General features: G+C 38.9%; 2 protein-coding genes across 2 annotated transcripts in view; one reads left to right on the plus strand and one right to left on the minus strand.

The window, feature by feature from the left end:
- adcy2a (adenylate cyclase 2a) overlaps positions 1-23,650 on the plus strand; it is a 142,908-nt gene that overhangs the window by 11,747 nt on the left and 107,511 nt on the right. The gene's annotated exons all lie outside the window — the stretch shown is intronic.
- LOC118821933 (lysophosphatidic acid receptor 6-like) lies at positions 18,632-19,633 on the minus strand. Its single transcript, XM_036590632.1, has one exon. It carries the CDS (start codon positions 19,631-19,633, stop codon positions 18,752-18,754), a length of 882 nt encoding a protein of 293 aa, XP_036446525.1. The 3' UTR covers positions 18,632-18,751.

Below are 23,650 nucleotides of genomic sequence, written 5' to 3' on the forward strand. Positions count from 1 at the left end.
AAACGATAAGTATTATTTTTTTCTACTGTTTTTAATTTTATGCAGGTCAAACAAAGAATTTGCCAATGCCTACCTTCTGTTATTTTTAGCATTTCCAATTGGAATTAAAATTTCTATATAATAGTTGAATTATCTTTTTTATATAAATCAGGACAGATTCTGCGGTACCACACAGTGCGAAAAAGGCATAAACACATCCAGAAGTAATACGTGCTTCTTGGCGTTAGTCTCTGTGCCTTCAACAATGTATTATCTTCTTGAAGGAAAGGAAGAGGCAGGGTTAAAAAAAAATCTGCATTGCATGCTATTAAGGGTTCATTTTTCTGAGCTAAGAGAGATGAGGAGGTTTCTTTGTTTGAGTCACTTTATTACTCCATTAGCTTTCCCTTTTGGTATTTTGTAATGCTTGGCTTTCAGGTCATTAATGTTTTACAATGACACTTCCAACAAACAACTGATATAGACTGGGAAAGCAATAAAAAAGCATTTAGTGTATTTTAGATTCATGCTTTTAAATTGGGACTACTTGTTATCAACAACTCTGATATACAAACAGCATCTGAGCTGCATCTCTTTTCACTTTTCTTCAATGTGGAGCACAGTTGAAAAACTGACTTTCCCAGGTAATTGTAATGTTGCTTTTGATTTAGTGTGGTATTGTTCAAAACGTCTGTCGTTAGTCTGTGTACGTTTAGCTGGTCAAGGTTTATGCATTAACTTCAGGTCTTCTTTAACAAATGCAGTCAGTGACCAATTGTCCAGACTGCTGTGCTCACCACCTTGTGCATAAAGGTGAGGTTGAACTCAGCTTGATGCATGCCCGAACGTCAAAGCTGTTTTTCTGCTCGAGTGGCCTGGCTCTTTTTTGAAAGCTAGCCTTTTGTGTAGCCTCCCTGCAACCCACCCCCTCCCCTTTCAGAAGTCCTGCAATTATTATCTCTGCTCCCTGACAGGGTCTGCAACTACCGATTAATTTTATGATCAGCTAATCTATAAACTATTTTTTGATTAATCGACTAATCTGGTGGATTGTTTCCTGTTTCAGTGGAAGAAAAAAAATTAAAGAATATAAAACTGGAATTTGAAAATTCACTGTTGAAATTGAATTTGTTTAAATTAAATAGCTTTTGTTTACTGTCATATTCATTTCTTAGTCGAAATTGTTGTTGAGTATAATTGAATGCAAGTTAAAAAAAATTACACAAAGGGCTTAAAACAAACTGTTAATGAAAAAACAAAAAATGACTCTATATTACTTCTTCATTCAGAATTTGTTGGCTATTTTCCTTTTTCTTCTCTATCTTATCACCTCACCTATTCTCTCGATTCTCACACTTGTTTTATCATTTATCTGTTTCCAGTTTTTCTTACTGTTTGTGATTCTGAGTGTTGCATATCTGTCGTGGCAAAGGTAGGATTAGGAAGAGAGTGGACTTCTGAACAATTTTGAATTTGAATTTGAACAAGTCGCTTCCCCTCCGCTACGTTCCAGCCCTGCCTCCAAAGCCCCTCCCCACAGAGGAGGCTGCCGTGCACGTGCTGTTAAGAACATCAACTAAACTCCACAGAGCTAGATATAATATAATCCATTTATATAATGTATTTGCGTTTCCTGAAGCCGCTCACTGAAGATACTGAGCTTGATCAAGTAAAAGCATACGGGAGCAGAGACAGTGAGCGGCGGAGGGGGGCTACCTGCAGCGTTTGCAGGAGCTATGATTGACACTCCGTCAGACACTCCTCCTATCTCTGATTAGTTGTATTGATTCAGTCTTGGTGGATTCTTGCAAATGGCATTAGGAGCACTAGTTGGAGTCAGGGGAGCCAGATTTTTTCACAGATTATCTGTCTCACGTACTGCTGTCAGGACATGGTGACAGTTTTAGCAAATATGACAAAAAAGTTATTTTTATATGGGTTACCTACTGCAGCTTTAAACATTACTGTGTTTATGGCTGGCAAGAATGACTATGAAAACCCAAACATGCTTGTGTATATTATGCAGATTGTAAGTTTAAAAAAGTTTGAAATTTGAATCGGAATCACTTCTGAGGTGTGCAGTCTCAGTAGTTGGTGCCTTTTGAATAATTGCACATGAAATGCCAAGCGACGTCATGGCTGTATCAAGGTGACATGAAAGGGACAAACCTTTCTTTGTTCTCCATGTCTCTTCACCATGTTACAGCCACTGGGAAGGAGGAATACAGTGGACCAGGCACTGAACAGAACAGCTCTCCTCACCTGCCCAAATAAAATGACTGAGACGCTAATCTGCAGTTACCATGGTGTGAACCCGCCCAGCACATCTCCTTTGTCCAGGACAGAGAGAGAGGCTGGAGCAGAAGCCAAGCTGATTAAACACCTTTCTGTTCTGGAAAGCAACAAAGAAAAAAGCTTCCAAATCAAACTGTGATTAAAAGGTTGCATTGGAGTTTCAGATCTGCTTGCAGTCATGATACGCAGCTCATTACAAAGACTGGATCAAGTCCCACTTCCTGCAATCTAGAAACAATCTCGCCTTAATTTGAAGCCTTTATGGTACAGATGTCCAGGCATGTCCATATTAGGTTCCTCAGAAATGCTTTAAAAGCACAGCACACAAAGAGGTTCCTCAAATGTACATATGGGTTCTGGAGCTCTAGTTAGAAGTCAGAGTTACAGATCATCAGAGAGAAACACTGCCAAGGAAGAAGTGTCATTATTTGCTGTTTGTTTATTTGGGATTCCATTAATTCTTTCTCACATCGGCTTCAAACATGACCACATGACTCTTGGCATTACGAACAGAGCACACATTCATCACAGAGCTGGAAATATATTCCTATCGACCTGCAGTCACTCACCCTGCTGAAAATAGCTTAAAAAAGACCCCAGTCAACTATTGATCGTATGCACGTGTGCTTGCACACACAAAGAGTCAGGGGAGTAGCAGTATACAGTTAACAGACGGAACTGTTTTATATGCAGGGAGTTTCTCACGTCTGCTGAGCCATGCTAGCTGCGGGGGAGAGAAACCCAGCCCTCTATCTGTACGCTACAGTCTGAGCCTTTGCTGCTCTCAGCGTTTTTGCAGGGTCTGTGTCTTATGTAACACTAGCCAAGAGTTGTGCATGATATACTTTGTGTTTCTCCTTGTACATGCTGGTTTGGGACTTGATGAAAATTAAAGAGTTTGTGTGATATTACCAAATGTGTTTTATATATATATATATATATATAAAAATATGTGTGTGTGTATATATATATATATGTGTATATATATATATATACTTGTAAAAATGTCTCTCCATGTTCGACGGTTTTACGAGGCTGAAGTTGCTTCTCATTCGCCAGCTTCTTGTTCGAATTTCCCGTTCCACCTTAAATTCTGCCTGAGGTGCCAGAATGTAAATGTGGCACCATTTAAGGTGGACTGGGAAAATATGAATGAGAAGCTGACTTCATCTTCACAACTTTTTAGTGTTTGACAGTCTCTCATTGCAGATTTAACGTACCAGGAGACCAACTGCACTGCTTATAAATGCGAATAAGTCCATTCGCCTCCAAATGTTCGTCTTAAATCTTGCTCTTTGCCGTTTTGTTAGCTAATAGCCAGACGAGACTGCGTTGCTAGGTGACCTGCAGTCTGCATGCCAGGGGAAAAGGGACCTGGATAAGAGCCATACTATATGCAAGTTGTGTCACACTAAACTAAAATATTTTGGAAACAACAAACATGAGAAAAGATATTACACGTTTTCATGTTTTCCTCCTGGTTGTACTTGCTGCCAAGCAGAGGACCATTGAGCAAGCGATGTCAAAGCTTCCACCCAACTTGGAAAGGGTGAAGCAAATTACAAACTCTATTGCAGCTTTTATTGCCAGGGATTTGCGTCCGTTCTCAGTCGTTGAGAACCAGGGCTTTCGCGCTATGTTGGACACTTTGGGGCTGAGATACAGCGCCCTGTCTCGAAGATATTTTACTGATACAGCGATCCTCCCCCTCTACAACGAGACCAAAACCGAACATGAGCTGTGTGGACATCCATTGCCACAGAGTCACCGTAACTGCATTTTATCACAGATGAGTGGCAGCCTGCGTCTCATGTGCTCCAAACAAGAGCAGTGAATGAGAGCCTTCCAGTTCACTTGCCACATCACGTCCATTTGTTTTATTAATAAAAGATATTGGAAGCAAATTCATTATGGATCATTACAGATACTTTGCTTTAAAAGTACCAAGTCCTCACACAGTGAGAAAATAATAGAACTCCTGTATAGAAAAAAAGATGCATCAAGATGCATTGATAATCGTTTTATAATCACATCACAGCCCTCTGAATCATAATCGAATCGAATCATGAGGTGCCTAGAGATTCACACCCGTAATATATATGTGTATATGTATATGTATGTGTGTGTGTGTGTGTGTGTGTATACTATACCAGGGGCATTTAATTAAAATTCAGTAAGGTTCAGTTCGAGAAAATTGCCTCAAGCAAAGGTCCGGAACATCATAATGTCTACCTTGCATCATGAATCAGTGCCATATACTGTATACCGAAGTAGCCTAGTAGTTATATCTTATGCAGTCAATAACTGAATGTCAAATCAAATAAAGTACAATTCAGTAATATTTCAACAATATTTACTTATTTATTTATTTATTTTCAGTCAGTTGTCTCTTTTTAGAGCACGCCATGTGAAATAACTTTCCTCTGACTCACTTTCTTCTCCGACTGCTGTCTCACCTCGTCCCTCCCCTGTGTGTGCTCACTCGAGTCTCTGTGCTTATCGTAATACACAGATCTGATTAGCTGAGTAACGTCACGTGTGATATTTACAACACATGCAATTGGTCTGTGAGTTTCCTGGGCCACTAAAGCGGTACCGTAAAGGCTAGAAAAGCTACGCCGATTAAAATAGGACCATCCCGTCGAAATGAAACAATTCTCCACACTTTATCGGTCATAGGTCCAGGTCCGCATAGGACAGCGTCTGGGTTCGGACTCGGACCGCGGTCTGCCTATTAGAGACCTCTGCACTATACACACACAAATTTGCGTATACACATACGCTGTATGGACAGAAGTATTGGGACACACCTCTTAATCATGGAATTCAGGTATTTTATTCAGTTGCATTGCTACAGGTGTATAAAATCAAGCACCTAGCCATACAGTCTATCTTTACAAACGTGGGTCGTTCTCTGAATTTGAGTGTGGTACTGTAATAGGATGCCACCATTACAACAAGTCAGTTTGCAAAATTTCTTCCCTTCTAGATATTCCACAATGAACTGTGAGGGGTATTATTAAAAAGTGGAAGCGTTTAGAATCCACAGCAACTCAGCCACGGATTGGTATGTTAATCTTAATGTTTCAGCATATCAAGACATTTTAGACATTTGTATGTTTCCAACTTTGTGGGAACAGTTTTGGGAAGACCCTTTTCTGTTCCGGCATGACTGTGCCCCAGTGCACAAAGCAAGGTCCGTAAAGGCACGACTGGGTGAGTTTGGTGTGGCCTGACCTCAGCCCCATCGAACACCTTTGGGATTAACTAGAATAGAGATTGCGAGCTAGGCACTCTCGTCCAACATCAATGTCTAACCTTATAAATGCTCTTCTGCATGAATGGGCAAAAATTCCCACAGACACACTCCAAAATCTTGTAGAAAGGCTTCCCAGAAGAGTGGAAGCTGTTATAGCTGCAAAGTGGGGACCAACTCCATATTAATGCCTATGAATTTAGAATGAGATGTCATAAAAGCTCCTGTTGGTGAAATATGTAGGTCCCAATGCTTTTATCATATATATGTATCTTGACCGGTCTTTGTATAGTGAATAAAAAGTGAAAAACGGCGAACAAGCTGTCTGAAGATCATATTAGAGATCTAATCACATTTTGCAGCCAATGTTTAAAAACTCAAGCTTTCATCTTATAATGGCAACAGGATTCTAATGTGACTAATGCATGTAGGAAGCAGCGTCTAGATACACTACAAACTTAAACAGAGTAATAAACATTCATAAACAAATGTAGAAAAACCTGAAAAACCTACTTGCTCTGGGTTTTGGCTGGAACGCAGAGGTAAAGCAGTCATTTTATGTGAGAGAGAGGAACGCAAGTAGCTGATGTATACTTCTTGTTAACTCAGATTGGTACTTTGGCATATCTGACCTCACTTATGCCAGATATAGCCCCGCCCGACTCAAATCGGACAGAAGAAAACGGCAGAAAAAGTAATTTCAAAAATCTCTCAACAGAAGAAAATAGTGGCAGACTTTCATTGTAAAACATTGCAAAAACTGTAGATAATAATTAGAAGAAAATCAAATGAGTAGACAGGGCTTTACCTTCTGCCTTTTAATGAAACTTAGCTACAGAGTACTGAAAAAACATAACTGATAAACAGCAGTTTTCAAAGATTGAGGCATAAAATGCTATAGCAATCTGGTGATCTTAAACAGTTGTTAAACAATGTGATGAGTGGTGTTGGAGAACAGAGGAAATGGTGGCTTTTCAATCAGTGTCTTAAAAATTAGGAGCAATATTCTTGGGTATCTCTTGTCACTGAATGGCTAAGCAGCTATATTTTTGTATGATGAAACATTTTAAGGATAGTCATAAATAAAGGATACAGGGCTTCAGACAAAACATTAGCTTAGCAACTGGCTCCTAAAAGAAAAAAATCAGGTGCCAATAGCTTTTTTTTCAAGTGCCAAATAATAACATGCAAAAAGTAAACGTTTTCAACACACCTCAGGTCATCTCTGTGATTGAAGTATCTCTGCCTTCCACTATGCCTGATTCTTGTCATGCATATTATCATATGTCTTCGACACATCCAGTCTGTTTTTTTTTTTCCATTAATAAGATTTGGGAGGTGAATATGGTGAAGTGTAGTTCTTTATGTGCTGTAATGTCAGCTGTTTGAATTCTTTCTCAGCTGTTTTTTTGTGTGCACAAGACACTGCATGGAGCACTCTTTGCGATAATGAAATTGCGTGCATTTTTATGCATTCGACTCTTGCCATGTTTTTTCACAGTCTCTTTTTTGAAATGATTTGTTCCTGTCAAGTATTCCATTTTTGAAACTAAATTTTAGCTTGCTTTCAAACAGAGTTAGCAATATAGTTTGCTTTATGTTATCATACCTGAGCCATGGAAATTCCTGAAGCCAACAAGGTCTGAAATGTCTTTCTGTCATTGTACTTTTGCATTTAGTTGTTGTCCAATTCACTAGTGCGAAAGCTAAGTCAGACTGGGGTTGAACAGATAGCTTCTTAAGGTCTTATTGAGACGAAGATTGTGTGAAAAATATTTTTTGCTTCTCCATTTTCTACACGCCAACGTTCATTGCAAAAAGTTTAGCTCGGCTTATCTACTTTGTTTGTCACAAACATTTTAGTCACAGTCTGGAGCCCTGGGATAGAAGGATACTTTCTGTCCGCTAGTTATGATATAGTACATGCCTAATTCAGTTTCCAGGGCATTCGAACAAAAACAAAAAAGAGCACAATATTAAATGTGTTCTATATAATAATTCATCCTCTTTTGAGTTTTCTGTAGAGTACTTTTTCATTTGCTAAATCCCTTTTCTGCTTATCCATTTTGCTTTGGTTTGACACTGAAATGGTTTATTAAATATGAAATAAGAATAGTCGATTTGAAAATGTGGTTAGGCAGCAGCTAAATGAGATTCTCTGGAGAAAGGCAAAATGGCTTTAGCATATCCTGTATGATTTGTGCTTTCTCAGTTCTTTGCCCTATAAAAGCCAAAACTTGGTCTATGTAGAAGCAGATGCATTTCTATTTTAAATCAGGGTGGTTATTTAACCAGCCTTATCTACTGAGCTAATCTGAAACCAGATTTATGTATAGCTAACATCACGAAAGTTTGCTTTTTGCTAATGAGAAGACATTGGCCTTAAGTGGCAGTGGGATCACAGTCTCACAAACCAGCATGGGTAAATCTTGAAAAAGACGGTGGTTTGTCAAGTTGGAGAGACAAACAGAGAGACTGTTTTGCTGTTCAGGACTGGAGCAGTGCTTTATTTTTCCCTTGTTTTCAGTGTACAAGGCGTCTGCATGCTGTGTTTACACGTCAGTGTGGTAGCTAGGATACTCTCGGAGTAAAGGTCAAGACGCGGCCTACGTGTGCCAAAGGCAGGGCGGGCAGTGTACCTCCAATGCCGCCTGTGTTCTCTCCCTGCCTTCAGGGTCTCTGAGTGTGCTGACTTTTTCTCCCTTTGCTCACTTTAATATCTGTCCAAGCTGTTTGCTGAACAGATATCTGTAATCAATAAGTTTGGAGAAGAGAGAACTGTCAATGGACGTGATGCATAGATACAGTATATTTTGTCACAACAGTTTTTTGTTACTACAGGTAATGCCATTCAGTTTCCAGTGAAAACCTCAGAGCTGTCATGTTAGTCTTTTAATTAGAAAGCAGTGAGGATGAGGGACTAGCACACTGTCACATTGCTGTGGTGTTGAGCCTATGCATCTTATTGGCTGAGCTGACAGTGTTGTCTTCTCACTCACTGAGAGATTGCTTGGTTCCCATGAAGCAGGAGCTCTGCAAGCCTGTCTCTCCAGACACATTGTTCGTTCAAAGCATATGTTATGCTCTAAGCAGGAAAATACTTCTAGCTCCCTTGACTCACAGTGAGCAGATGCTGGAGCTAGTTAGCTGACTACCATATGATCCTGAGGGGGATCATTGCTAAAAACCAGTTATGTTGACACAAGTATCACTTCAGCGTTCAGCATTTAATGTGGTGCATTGTCTCCAAGCACAGTCCAGAAGGCTCTGTTGTGTCTGTGAGTTTGTGAGCAGGCTTCATAGTTCTGTATGCTGCCGAACATGCACATTTATGAGGATGATGTATCAGCTTGCTCCAACAGAGTCATGGGCAACTATAGTGCAAAAGTCAGAATACACCCTGTTATTTATTTAGTATCCCAGTCAAAACAGCCAAGCTATTCAGTGTCAAGAACAAAAAAGCAAAAAACATACATTTAAAGGGGACCTATTATGTTTTTCATGTTTTTCCCTTTCCTTTAGTGTGTTTTATACCTTTTTGTGCTTGTAAACAACCTGCAAAGTTACAGAGCTCAAAGAACACGCTAAAGAGGGGGAAACTTTCTCACACAGAAACCACTTTTCTCAGCTTTCTGAAACGCCTTGTTGGACGTCTAGCCCTTTTCATTTGTTATTAGATGACGCAATCCCGTAACACAGTTCTTATTCACTGCCTACCGGCAAACTTGGCATGCCCTCACATAATGCACGGCAGCTACTGAAGGCCAGGAAGAGTTTGTTCTGTTTTGTAGCTGCGTTGAGAAGACACTGACTTGACTTTCAGGATTGGATCCTGGCTTAAACTAATACAGCAGAACCGACGCCGTTGGAAAAATAACCACAGTGGTGTTTACAGCTGCTCAAGACAGGAGGATTTGTCTGCAGACTGCAAGACAGAGTTGGAAAGTGTAGGGGCGAAACCACTCTGGCGGTTGACCCGTCAGAACAGAATGGCCGAGCTGACCGATTAGAGCACACTGGGCTCATCGGGAGGTGGGGCTTAAAGACACAGGAGCTCTAACAGAGTGTTGTTAACAGGCGTAAATGTACAGTATGAGAAAAATAATGTGTTTTTGGCACATTGAAGCATGTAAATCTATTCTAGTAGGCCCCTGAGCACTGAACATGAGCATGATAGGTCCTCTTTAACAGAAAATTACAGAGAACATCATCTGAATGAAACATCAGCTTTTTTCAGTATGTAATGTGTTCACCCTTTGCCCTTTTGGGGAATGGGACTGTACTTTGTACATTGTGAAAATCTTTAATAAAAAGACCTTGAAAAAAAGAAATCTGCAGGAGTGTATTTCCATGCTTCTTGTCACTTGGCACTTCAGTTCAGTTCAGTATTGGACTTTGCATTTTCTGTTTCTTGCAGTCCAAGTAATCCTAATAACAAATTTATACTCATCGATCCAAAAAACCTCCACATCTCAGACGTTCAGTGTTGGTGTTCTAATGCAAATTTTCTTCTATTTTGTCTTCTTCCTTTTCTCAGTAGCAGTTTCTTTATAGCTTTCTTTATTGCATTGAGTTGTCTTCTCACAGTGGAAAAAGATGGACAGTTGCTAGGGATGTGCATTCCGATTAATTTTGATATTTGAGTATCTGCAAGAGATAATGAACGAATATCCAGTTATCTGCAGGAAAGGAAGAAAATAAAAACAGCAAAAAACTTTAGCCAAACTACTTTAGCCAAAACTAATATAGGACTGGAGTTCTTTAAGTTGATAACACTGTTAAGAGGCAAAAAATTCCACCTGCAAGCAGTGGAATACATTTGAAAATGTTTTATTTTTCAAAAGCTGAGGATAATTAGTAGCTTTCATGTTGGATGAGTAATGGAGGAAATTATGTCCTTGTAATGGAGTAATGGCCTCTTCGGATGTAAAACTACAGCTAACTGGTAGAACACTGGATGCTGATGAAGGCTGATTGTCATTTTCTTCTCAGTGAACGATGTGCCACAATATGTTAGTTTGTCAGAGAAATATATTTTCACTGTTTCTGAACCTAGCCAACATTAGCTAGAGACCAGATAGGAAAACAGTATTACAGAAACATCCTACCTAGACAAAATTTCCTAAATTCTAAATTCCTAAATCTAACTTTAAGAAAACCCCAGAGCTGTCTTAACTTCTGTTTTAACTGGCAGTTTCTATCATTTTATGCAGTGACAGGCAGCATAGTTCACTATAACTGGCATAGTGATGTAATGTTTATCTACGTCAAAAACGATGCTTTGACTTGTAAGGCTTTCTAACAGCGTTTTAAAAGTCTCAGACACTGCAGACACGATCTCCACCGTCCCCTCTTATTACCTTTGTGTGTTAATGTTGATGGAAACTCGTCAGATAAAATATTACACTGATGGTGGTGAATAATGAGGAGACAGAGCTGAATGTGTGTGTGTTTATTAGGAGGAATGATGTTAGCATGGTCGGCTAAAGCATTTGGGAAACTGAAACTGGAGATCAGCAACGCTCTGATAAACAGCATGAAGCGCTGTCACAATATTCTTATTTTTAAGCTTATCACACTTTAGTTGCTGTCTGGCTAACTAACTTGATTATTTTGATTACGTGTTTACGTTTCAGCTGTGCACATATGGTCAGTTGCTAGGTAACATTTAAGTTTTTCTAACTTGAGATAAGATGCTGTAAGAAGATTCCTAAATTAAGATAAAATTTGCTTCTGTAATACAAATTTGTGAAAAAATCTCGTCATAACCTGTCAGATCTGAAGTTTAGGCAAAATACCCCAGGTGTGCACTGTCAGAAAGGTACAAACAATGTAAATGTATTCTCGAAGATGCACCATTGCTTTTAAGATCCAACTGTGTATCTTAAATAATGTTTTCCTAGGAGAAATGTACATCTTTGTACCTTTTCATACCTTTTTATATTTTAAAACAGGATAATAAAAACCCTGAAGGCAAGGCAGCCTGTGTGGAGTCAGTAAACAGTATACAGCTACAGTGGAATATGGTACAATTGTAATCGCCAACTAAAGCTAATAAAGATTGTAACTTTTGTGGGTACCATGACAGTGACAAGGGTGGTAATGCCCCACTGAGAGTTTAGTATCTTTTTTTTCTGAGAGTGTAGGGGTAGTTTTGTTTGTGAATAAATGTTAGTGTCTCTTTAAAGGGGAATTTTTTGGGGGACACAGCTGTCAACTCGTTGGTTTTGACCTATAGAAGTTGAAAGAGTTAAAGTGGCAGTAAGGTGCACAAAAGTGAGTACTGATTATTAAAATATATACTGATAGATTTGATATTAAACTTAGTGTTGGAGGCTTTTATGTATTTTTTTAAGTATATCCTTTCCTCAGACCTTGAAAAATGAATAACTTGCACTTAATGGCCGTTTTAAAGTAATTAGATAATTAAATGAAAGGGTGGTCTCTGACTTTTGCACAGTACTGTATGTGCCTTCTGGCAGGTATGCAGCTTATGGGCCAGAGTGAGGCTAATTCATATCGACACAAGCGCCAGGGAGCACTGCAGGTTCCATTAGGATTCTGTGGACTTGCTTCGTTGAGCTCAGCTGTGGATCCCTCTGACCATCTCTTTTCATTGTAGTATGGATATACAAATTCATCTGAGGGGAAACTTTCATTTAAAGGTCTTTTCTGGGATGCTGTTGGTGTCTTCAAAAACTCCAGTGGATATATGTCCAGCGGATATGTGCTAAAAACATACCATGGCAGTCTCTCAGATCTCAGACCTGATGAGTCACGGACATGCTCAAAGCACACAGCAGATTCTGAGAAGAAGGAGATGGAGCCAAAGGCGAATGGCCTCTTTCTGACAATTTAATCTCCAGTCAGGCAGACTGGACCGAGCGCTCTCCTCTGCGTTAATATGGCTGGAGCACACTTTTCATTTTCTGTTTTAGTCAATCGGATGCTTATCCCAGGGCCACAAAGCCTCCTCTGTGTCTCTGGAGCGCTTATCTGCACGGGCCAGCCCAGCTCCCCTGCTGAGACTGGTGGCTCTATGAGACACACAGTCCCCACTACACACAGGCTGTGGAGCCCAAGCAGACCAGCGCCAAAAACTGGGCAAAGGGAATAGCCTGCATCCCTGGCATAGCCCTTAGTGAGCCAATGTATTAGCAAGCAAGGGCTTGCACAGATGATATATTTATGCTTTAATTGAAACATATGCCCAGAGCTTGAATTAATGGAATTGACACTTTAACATATTCCCAAAATCTCTAGCTTTAGCTTGCTAATTACTCTATATACAAACTATTATATAATGTTAGTGTCGTTTGGATCTTATTGTCAGAATAAAGATGTGTTTTTTTCACACAGCAGCTAATTTGATGATAGTCCTATGTTTTAAAGGTCTACTTAAATTTTACATTTGAAAAAACATGCTGTATGGCTTTATTTGTAGCATGAATCATGATACTTTGCATCTTTTTGGTAACTTATCAACCTGAAACTATGTTTAAAAAAAACTTTGTAAAGTCATCTTAACAGAATAATTGAAAGGATACATAGGCAGCATGGGTCGTATTTCACCCGGTGTAGGGTTTATCTGTTAGGATGAAATAATTACAAGGTGCAAAACTGTCCTGAGATGATCCTGAAGTGCCAGTACTTGGCGGCCTGCTATTATTACTGCATTAGCACTTAAAAGAAAAGATTACTCTGCCCGATTACTGGCTCATTTCTTCTAGCCCTTCCACGTAATTCAGTTACCAGCATTGTATTTCATAGCACTAAAGCGGAACATGAACCAAAGTAAATTACATCTGAATTTTAGATGATAACCTCTGTATATAATGAAACTCTAATGGAAGAAACTGGCTCAGAAATTGGTCAATCAGACACAAACAAGACATCAGAACGTTCCAGACTAAATAAGCTACTGCTTTGTTGCTAGTAATGGGCATCATGTGACGGTCACTTAGATATAATAATAGCTGAGCTCTGCTTGAAAGGAAGAACTTCTTTTGAGTCTACAAGTGGAATTGGTCTCTGTAATGTTGGCTTGATAAATCTAGGTACTTTTCTTTAGCTAAAGTCTCTAAAGCCATTAGCATTTTAGTTTCTACCTTACATGGTGTCCTTGACTCAACCTGAAACCCATGTCCATACCAATTATGAATGTTCAGTAACTCATGAGAAACAAACTGCTGTCAGTGTAATGGTAAAAGTTATGGCACATTTGCCCTCTTATATTCACTTGTATGGGATTACCAAGAAATTCATTCAGACTTTGTACAATGCACGAATCATAGACCATTGTTATTTAGGATTGGTTATAGGTCATGAAATCCATGAACTCTTTTGCATAGATATTGATTTTGTTCCACTGAGTTTTCAGTCGTTTCATCCCATGCCTTGTGTAATTTACACAGACAGATCAAAATAAATGTAAATGGCACACTCAGGTCATTGCAGGTATGGTCCACAGAAGGTGGGATATTATGCAAAACTTGTATTTTCATGTGTGCAGTACTGATGTCCACCACTTAGATAACTCTGTTGGTCCAATACATCACCTGACAGTGCTTTTTATACTATGAAATGAGATGTGAATGCGTATTAAGCAAATGTACATATACAGCAAATATTAGATACACTCTTATAGTTTCTATTTCTTTAATACTTTAATATTTTTACACACACACACGTTTTATGTCCACCACCAGTCTTTAAGAAAGTCCAGCTTACCCAGAGTATCCAGATAGAGAATAGGCATGATGACACAACCAGCCATGGAGAAGCACAATCCAAACATAGCGAAAGTACATATATAATTTGTCTTGGTCGTTGCTATCATTTGTCCAAATAAGAAAATGATTGATGGAGGTAGATAGACAATAAACGTCATAACAAAGCTGTTAACGATGGTGAGAAGTGCTCTTTTCTTCTGTGGATGGATGCTGCTATTTGCTGATGGATTTCTTTTCCTCAGTGCTCGTAGTATTGAAACGTCACAGAAGGTGATAACAGGCAGTGCTGTGATGAAAGGCGTGGAGAACAAAGGAGTTGTGAGTGCCGCAGATGCTGAGGCCATATATAAACCGAAACACGTTGTAATTAGCCAGACTGTTGTAGAGGCTGCCTTTCTTAAAATGCTGCTTGTCTTATTAGTCATGTAGATCACGGGATGCAACACAGCAAAATAACAATCCACACAAATACAGGCCATGAACAGAGGTCGACTACACAGGGCTAGGTTGTAAATTAAATTTACAATAAACTCAAATATCATATTATGCCATATTATGAAATTACAGACACTGAGGGGCATAATGCCTGTGAAAGTCAAATCCATGACAGTGAGGTTAAACATAAAGAGATCATTTTTGGCTTTTTGTCTGTGTCTATGGAAAAGCTCCAGCATCACCATCACACTGGCTGGAAAACCCAGCAGAAAGGAGGCTACAGAGAAGCATGCCCAGAACCAAACACCCAAGGGATTATCAGCACACTTTGTAAAATAGTCCAAAACATTGGTGTCGTTTGAGGATGATAAATTAAAAGATGTGGATGTCACTCCGTTTGCCATGTTTAAATCATAAATAGTACCAGCTGTAAGAGGAACACATGAGAATCAAAGCTGTGGAGAAACTATTTATAATACATGCTTTGAGAAACCCGATCAGCAATTACTTGGAGTATAATGTTTTACCTGATTGCCACTCTGAAGTCTTCAATCCAGTCTTCATTCAAGAAGAACGGACAAGTGATACATGTAGATGTTGTTTAACTAGTCCAGTCTCTACCTTTTTGTCATCTCCTGTTAGTCTTTCAGTGGTGTAAATATGAGGAGGAGGGTGGAAAGTGAGAGAAGGACCAGGAAGAGGTAAAAGGGGAGGAGGTAGAGAGAGAGAAAAACAGAGAGAAAAGGAATGAGACTGGTAAAAACTGTAAAATGTAGTTTTTTTTAAAATGCTTTCTCTCATTGAATGAATTAATTTGTAATGAAATGGCCAACTGAGATGAAACTTCAAAATTTTCGTTGGATCTTATTAACAAATTACAATTTTTATTAAAAAATGGAAAAGAAAACAGAATTTGCACACACTTATATGGTTAAACTTGCATTCAAAACACTGGGCAATGCTCTTAGTACTAATGATACCTAAAATGGATCAGGTACTTTCATTTAATAGAATTCATTTGTTAGAAAATTAAAAACAAAATGTTTCACACTAAATTCCATGGAAGTAACCAGAATCCTAATATTTGCATGTCTTTGCATCTCTTCATATGGGGCTCAGTTACACTCAGCACATTTGAGAACAGCATATATTTAGTCTTAGCCTCATTAAGCACCAGTCTGAGGTCCCATGGGTAATTTTGAATCAAGTGAAAGTCTTTCTGCAATTTTCTCCAGCCCACAGTGGAACAGAGTATGTACGGTAATAAACTGCTGTGTTGTCAGAACAGATTTAACTACTTGACCAACCTCGTTAATGTACAAATAGCAAAGGTGAATAAAAGATTGCTGCATTGTACTGAAATGGTAGGCTGTAACTCAAACATGCATTTTGATATAAACATTTCAGTTATGTCATGTTTTAGTATTTTATGCATAATGTAACAACAGGTGTTGATCATTTAGATAAAAGTTACATCATCTGACAAGCTATGAAAATAATCTGACTGCACATTATTTGTGAACTCCAAGCACAAGAGGAATCTAGAACATCATATTTCGTTTTTAAAGTAGTACTTAACCTTTTCTAAGTAATTACACCCTAAGGCCTTTTTTCATTAACAGCTGAAATGCACTTCTCTGTAATAATAAAATATACCAGCCCTGCTGGTAAATGTGAACACATCTTTCTAAAATGTCGTTTTTATCGTGGTTAGTTCCGCCTCTGCAGCGCCCCTCTGGTTCAACTCTGCTATGTGTCTTCGTACCAAGGTACCATGACATGTCAGAGTATGCAAATCAGTCAAACAATGTTACGGTCCCCTCATGGCGCCCTACTCGTGCTGCCCTCATAAATATGAAAGCATAGGAGCCTAAAGTGAGGAGATAACCACACTCACGCACTGAGCTAAACACCCCCAGCACCACCTCACAAGGCTGCGATATGCCAGCTGTCTGTACCAACTGTAAATAACCCAATTGATCTAAGCTTAGTTTGTAATAAAGACGTTGGACCGATTAAGTGAGGAGTCTCCATAAAGCTGCTGGTGTTGCATGAATCGTATGTAACACAGCTAAGTACCATGAACAGCTTGCAGAATGTAAGGATTTAGGGCCACTGCATCAAACCCTGGCTGACCATTGATGCATTCTGCAACCTTGGTGTCAGACTGAATGAAACTTAGACAGTGTTCAAAGAAATCCACTTTATTCATTTGGAAATCAGTGCATCTAAGAGATCAGGTTGTGGGTTTTATTGAATATGGACCTGCTGAACAGATAATTAGAAGCCAGCTGTCATGGTTTTAGGGAATGGTCTACCATTTGGATGCCTCTGCTGCTCGCTGCTAATCATTTTCTGGTGCTATGTTAACTCTTCAGCGGCTTGAGTCAGTGGGTCATACTGTTAAGGCTGGACACATGCTGCCTGATCAGAAACACCTTCCCTCGTTGAAGATTGGGATGGTATTAGTGAAAAATTGTCAACCTTGTAAGACCTCTCAGTTGCAAAAGGGCCGTTTGATTCTGTCACTCTCCATATTTTCTGGTAGCTAAAGTACGCTAGCTCTAAAACTACAGCAGCCCAGCCCACCCAGTTTCCTTTGCAGCCCCACCTCCAAACTCATAGATCACTGCAGTGCCCCTCCTTTTTGAGCATTTTTCAAAGTTGAGCCAGGGGTGGAGTTAGCAGCAAGTAGTGCTGTGTAGTTCTTTAAAGCTATAGAGACATTCTGGGGTGGGATGTAATCCTGTGATCCGATTCTTACATGCATCGCCACATTTAATGTCCAGTATGTCTCAGTATGTGCTAGTGTCCTAGTATAGCCTAAAAAATAAAAACGAAAACGCGGACTTACTTTGCGCTGCTTAAAGATTTAGCTATAGGCGCTTTCCTCCCATCCCCGCCAGAAAACTTTTCCTCAAAAGTTGAATAGTTTCTTGTAAAATTTCTCTCAACATTCGACTGTTTTACGAGGCTAAAATCAGCTTCTCTTTTGCCAGCTCTGTATTCGAATTTTACCGTTCCACCTTAAATTCTGACTGAGGTGAAGAATGTAAATACAGCACCATTTAAGGTGGAATGGGGAAATTCGAGAGAGAAGCTGACTTAATCTTTGCAACTTTTTAGTGTTTGACAGTCTCTCGTTGCAGATTTAACATACCAGGAAACCAACTGCGCTGCTTAGAAATGCGAATAAGTCCATTCGCCTCCAAATGTTCGTCTTAAATCTCTCTCTTTGCCTTTTCTTTAGGTACTAGCTAGGCGAGACTGTCCGCATTGCTATGTGACCCGCAGTCTGCACACCGATTCTCATTGTTGAGAACCACGTCTTGCAGATGTTTTACTGACACAGCGATCCCCCTGTCTCTACAGCGAGACCAAAACTGAAGGTATAAAATCACTAAAGAAAACGGGTAGAATAGCTGTAACGTGCTGTGTGGACACTCATTACCACCGGATCTTATGTCACTGTAACAGCGCATTTAATCACAAATGAGTGGCAGCCTGCGTCTCATGTGCTCCAAACAAGAGCAGTGAATGAGAGCCTTCCAGTTCACTTGGCACATCACTTCCATTTGATTTATTAATAAAAGATATTGGAAGTAAATTCATTATGGATCATTACAAATACTTTGCTTTAAAAGTAGCAAGTCCTCACACAGTGAGAAAACAGAAATCCTGTATAGAAAAAAAGATGCATCAAGATACGTCGATAATTGTTTTATAATCACATCGCAGCCCTCTGAATCATAATCGAATCAAATCATGAGGTGCCTAGAGATTCACACCCCTAGTCTTTATGTTGCTGTATGGCCCTCTGTTTGATTGATTCCAAATTTTGTATGCCTTGTCTCACCAAGCGTATTCCTTTATGTCAAATATAGTGAAAAACAAATAATGCATTGATCAGTTCATGAGTCCAAAAAGTCATCATTGCAACATTTGATTATAATGGAATTCATATAATATATTCAAGGACTTACAGACATACATTTACTTTCAAAGTAATATTTGAAAGGTAGATCAGATTTGGTGGAAAAAAAACCACGAGACCTCAACGCCTTCTCAGCCAGGCTTTAAAAAGATCCATCTTACCCAAAGTGTCTAGATATAAAGCAGGCATAATTACACATCCAGCAATCCAGAAACACATCCCATAGAAAGTTAGAGTGCAGAAGTAATCTGTTTTGGTCATTGGTAATATCTCTGCAAATGAGAAAAAGATTGCTGGTGGCAGGTAGACAGTGAACGTCATGATGAAGCTGTTGATGATGATGTGAAGAGCTCTTTTCTTCTGTGGATGGATGTTGCTGTTCCCTGATGGATCTGGTTTTCTCAAAGCTCGGAGTACTGATATATCACAGAAAGTTATGACGGGTAGGGCCAAAATTAAAGGAGCAGAGATCAGCGGAGTAGTGAATGGTTCATTTAGAATAATCAGAAATGAACCAAAGCAAGTTGTGATTAGCCAAACTGTCACAGAGGCTATCTTTCTAATCATGTTTACATTCTTACTTGTTTTGTACACAATGGGATGAACCACAGCAAAATAACAGTCTCCACAAATGCAAGCCATGAAGAGAGGTCTACCACACAGAGGCAAACCCTGGAGGAAAGCACTAGTCTGAGAAACTTGTATAATGTGCAACAGCATGTAATTACAGACAGAAGGAAGGAGTGTAACTGTAAAGGTCAGATCAATGAAGCTGAGGTTGAGCATGAAGATATCGTTGAAGGCTCCATGTCGACATCGCTGAAGAAGCTCCCACAGTACAATCAGAGATGCTGAAAAACCCAGGAGGAAGGAAATCGAACAGAAGAGTGACCAAAACAGAGGACCTGTGGGTCGTTCAGTGCACTGCAGAAAGTGATTGAAGTCCTGAGTGCTGTTTGAGGATGGTGAATTCAGTAATAGTGGTCCCTCCTCTGCAAACATTTCTGAAACATGAATATTTTTTACATCTGAAGAGATGTTGCCTCTTGGCAGTCTAACACTTCATTGGACCTCACAGCCTCTCTGGAATTCAGAAATGGTTGTAGAGACACCCATGCATGGTACAGGTTAAGGTTATCTTAGTCCCACCCTTCATCTTGTGGGGTGTTGATAGTCCCTCCCTGGAAAAAGTGAAAATGCAGAAATAGTAAATGAGTTCTGCGCATTTTTAATTGTCACTGTATATCTTGCGATGAAAATGCCATTCATGTGATTCATGAAGATTTAATGAGTTTTTTAGTTTTGGGAAAGGTGGCCTCAAATCCTTCTGAGGGAGAATCCCACCTCTCCTTCAAACATAGCGCAGCAGCTGTTCACAGTCATTATTCAGCCAAACCACACATACTGTATTTCATTTGTATGGGCCAGTCAGAACTAAGAAAACATTATTGAAATGTGAAAAAAGAGCCATGGTTTATGAGCGGTAAAGTTGGTTTTATTTTCGTGTGTTCAGAGTTTTTTTTTGAATGGTGGCTGAGAAAAGGTTAACAAGTAAATTATCATTGTTAGCAACAAAGTCAATTAGCATCCATTAAATTTTGATTCAAACTTAAAATTTAAAATTGAATGATTTAAACTGATGTACAGCACATTGATTTTTGTGAACTGTCGTAACTGCTTTAAGAGCTAAATAACCATCTACAGATTACATCGCAAGTGGCAGTCATCAGGGTCCAAACAGGTCGTGCCACTACGTAGCCTGAAAAACATAATTGATTGGCAAAGAGAATGGCCTCGATTTATAATAGATGCAGGCTCTCAAAAGATGTCTGCCAGATTTCTTACAAATGGACTCTTTTGACCTTGGGATGTTAAGCAACAGAACACTACAGTCTGTGGACATGACTCGTATTTGCATCATTCTAACTTCATTCTAACATAACTCAGTGAACTAAATAACTACACAGTAATTACCCAAGTATGTTTGTCTCCATGAGTGTACCAGGCCGCACCAGAATTTTCATGTTAAAATCACTTTTTTTTTCCTGGGAACAATGCTACTTGACCCCCTCAGAGCGGCTTGGTTTCTGAACTTGTCACTTTCTTTTTCCACTGCTCCTGCATTTTAATGTCTGTTTCATTTTTCAGATTACTGGCTGGTGTGACTCTGTTTTTGTTCACAGAATGGCAGATTTTACTGAATATAAACCGGAATCGCAGAAAATTGTGCTTCAATATCGCATTAACTGCCCTGCTGAAGAGGAATGACGTACTTGTGTAACTGCTTGCATCAGCTGCCCAACAGGCGCACGGATCACTTTGCGGCTTGCTTTAGTTCCAGTAGGCTAGGTTAGTAAACGGCATATCAAAGTGACAGCAAACCAAAATATCACAAGCAAAGATGTGAGGGGAATACTGACAAAGCTCATTTACAAGTGCAGTTAGAGCTTGTCAGAAGATGGAAGATTTTGTTGCCATTTGCATGAAATCTAACATTCCTCTTGAGAAAACAAAGGAACACCGTATTTAAATGATTAAAAAATACTTTTTAATTAAATATGGAAAGCATATTGGTGCATTACCCGATAAGAGTAGCCTTTGGCAATTAATTTGACACAGGTCTTACACAAGGATATTCTTTCTAAGGTAGTAGAAGATATAACAGATATCCAAGACCACAGTGTCACCAGTGTTATGATAGCTGAGAAAAAGTTTTAGCACGTGTCAGTATGTGAGGCAGGTGAGCTTGGTGAAGTTTGCCTTCTTTAAGAAGTCTGCAAGGGAAAGTAAATTAAAGTTTTTGTCAATGAAGAGGAGGCAGTGGTCTACCATGCTGGGCACCTTCAACTCTACACAGAGTTCTGTGTGATGAAAAACTCATGTTTCAGATCAGGATTATTGTTGGGCTACTAGAAACAGACAGGAAGATGGATGGGTTGTAGGTGAAGCTCTCATTTAAGGGGTCTGCCCCAAAGTTGCTAGAGCATTGAGCATATTGGAAGCACTTGTGCTGTTTTTACTAGTCCTGAAGAGTGAGCGTTATGTCAGTCAGGTTTGAAGTATTTATGTCATTATTGTTAAAGATATTTATTTTAATTTTGTATGAAGTTAAATAATATGAAGTAGCGATAAAACTAATCTCAAGGGGTGTTATTTAAAAAAAAAAAGATTGTAAACCTTCATAACAGATTTTGAGGGTAAAAACAAAACAGTCTGAATCACTGAAAATTAAATCTGAAAAAACAAAGAAAAGCTAAAGAAAAGCAAAATCTATAGGACTTTAGTTTTCTGAGAGTGGGTGGTCCTGTCTTTTGGAAAGGGTTACAAACTTCATTATTATTTGAACAAAACCTGAAAAAGAAGCCTAGGAGGTACTGAGGCCTTATTTGACTTGATCATGACCATTGATATTGATCTGAATTGATTTGTGAGTAATGGTGTAAATAGTGCAGTGTAGCCACATTTTAAAAAAATCCAAATGTGTGCCTATTGACTTGGTACTAAATTCTTTTTAAGAAAATCCTCTTGATGTAATGGTTTCATAATGATGTCCTGGTGTTTTATCATCTACTCAGACACTTTTTAGGGATATGTAGCGCTCCAATCAAGTTCAAATACTGAGACATAGAAGACACTGGAATATCATTTTCATCGTTTTTTTCTTTTTCAGTAAAATACATGTGATTTACAAGATTTAGAAGCACTTGAAAGCTTCTCATAATAATATGTACAACAAAGTAAAACTATTTATCAGTTTTGTCAGTGTGTTCTTATCTTATGAGGAAAATATGGAAAATTAAGGAAACATTAGATCAGCAGTCGTACGCAAAGTCTGTCGTTGCGTTGACGAGCACAGGTGTTGGCCAATTACTCAATAATCAGTGAGAACCACATGGTTTTATTTGGAAAGTTAGGAGCGATGTGACTGATTGATTGTCTTAGTTTTGGGTATAACCCAGATTCATCAGTTGTCTTTTAATCTGTTGTGAGATAGTAAAAACTTTATATAAAGTTATGCTATTTTCAGTGGCACAAAGGGTGTTCTGTTGATTTTTTTCAATTTGGATCTTGCTTTAGTTTTTTTTCTTACCCAAACAGAGTCATTGAAAGAGAGCACATGGAAAACTAATCCTGTCTGAACAGGGCTTCGTTATAACCATACTTAAAGAAAAAAGTGCTGTGGTGCATTGCTATAGTTTTGAAGATAGATATATTAGGAATGAAACAGGACATGGACTACAAAATAAAAGAAAATGTGTTACGAGACAAATGTAATTTACTTTACTTTTCAGATGATGCCTTTTTGAACATAAGGTGTGATTTGTCCCATGCTTATACAGTAACATGACACACTCCTTTATGGGAGTGAGTTAACACATTTGTTTGTGTATTTGAAGTACACTGTGAGGAAAAAAAGGTACAGTACGGGTACATTTTGTTTTGTCAAGAAACAATACAGTTGTAACCTTAAAGGTACAACGTCTTTTTGTGTATCTTAAATGAGTTTTAAAGGTAAGCTCAAGGTGCAAAATACAGGACCGCCTAATTAACCTCTTGGACACCATGAATGTTTCAAAATCAAAATTCTGGGGAGTCCGTGAACATAAACTTACTTTGATGTTGTGCTGTCCATTAGAAAAATACACACTCAAATAAAAATCAGGGAAAGCTCATTGTTTAGCTGCTTCACCCACAGTCAGTTAGCTTCTATCTTTGGTATCCTTAACTAAGTAGAGATGCAGCACTGATCTGCCTCAGCGTGGCACTGCATCAAATTGGTTCACCCAGTGGGCCCTTCATAGCCTAGCAACTATAACTATGGCCAGGATACCTCTGAAAAACTTTACAGTACACCACAGCATATTTGTAAATCAGAAACTTGCCCAAGAGTGAATTGTTACTCATTTCTCAAACTGAAGTCAGAACAGATGTGTAAGATCTCATTAATGTATAGAAGGCCACATTACCAAACTAGAAAAAAGCATTTCCAAAGAAAGGACTGTTAAGCCAAACATTTTG

This window comes from Colossoma macropomum, unplaced genomic scaffold, assembly GCF_904425465.1.
Source record: "Colossoma macropomum unplaced genomic scaffold, Colossoma_macropomum, whole genome shotgun sequence".
NCBI lineage: Eukaryota > Metazoa > Chordata > Actinopteri > Characiformes > Serrasalmidae > Colossoma > Colossoma macropomum.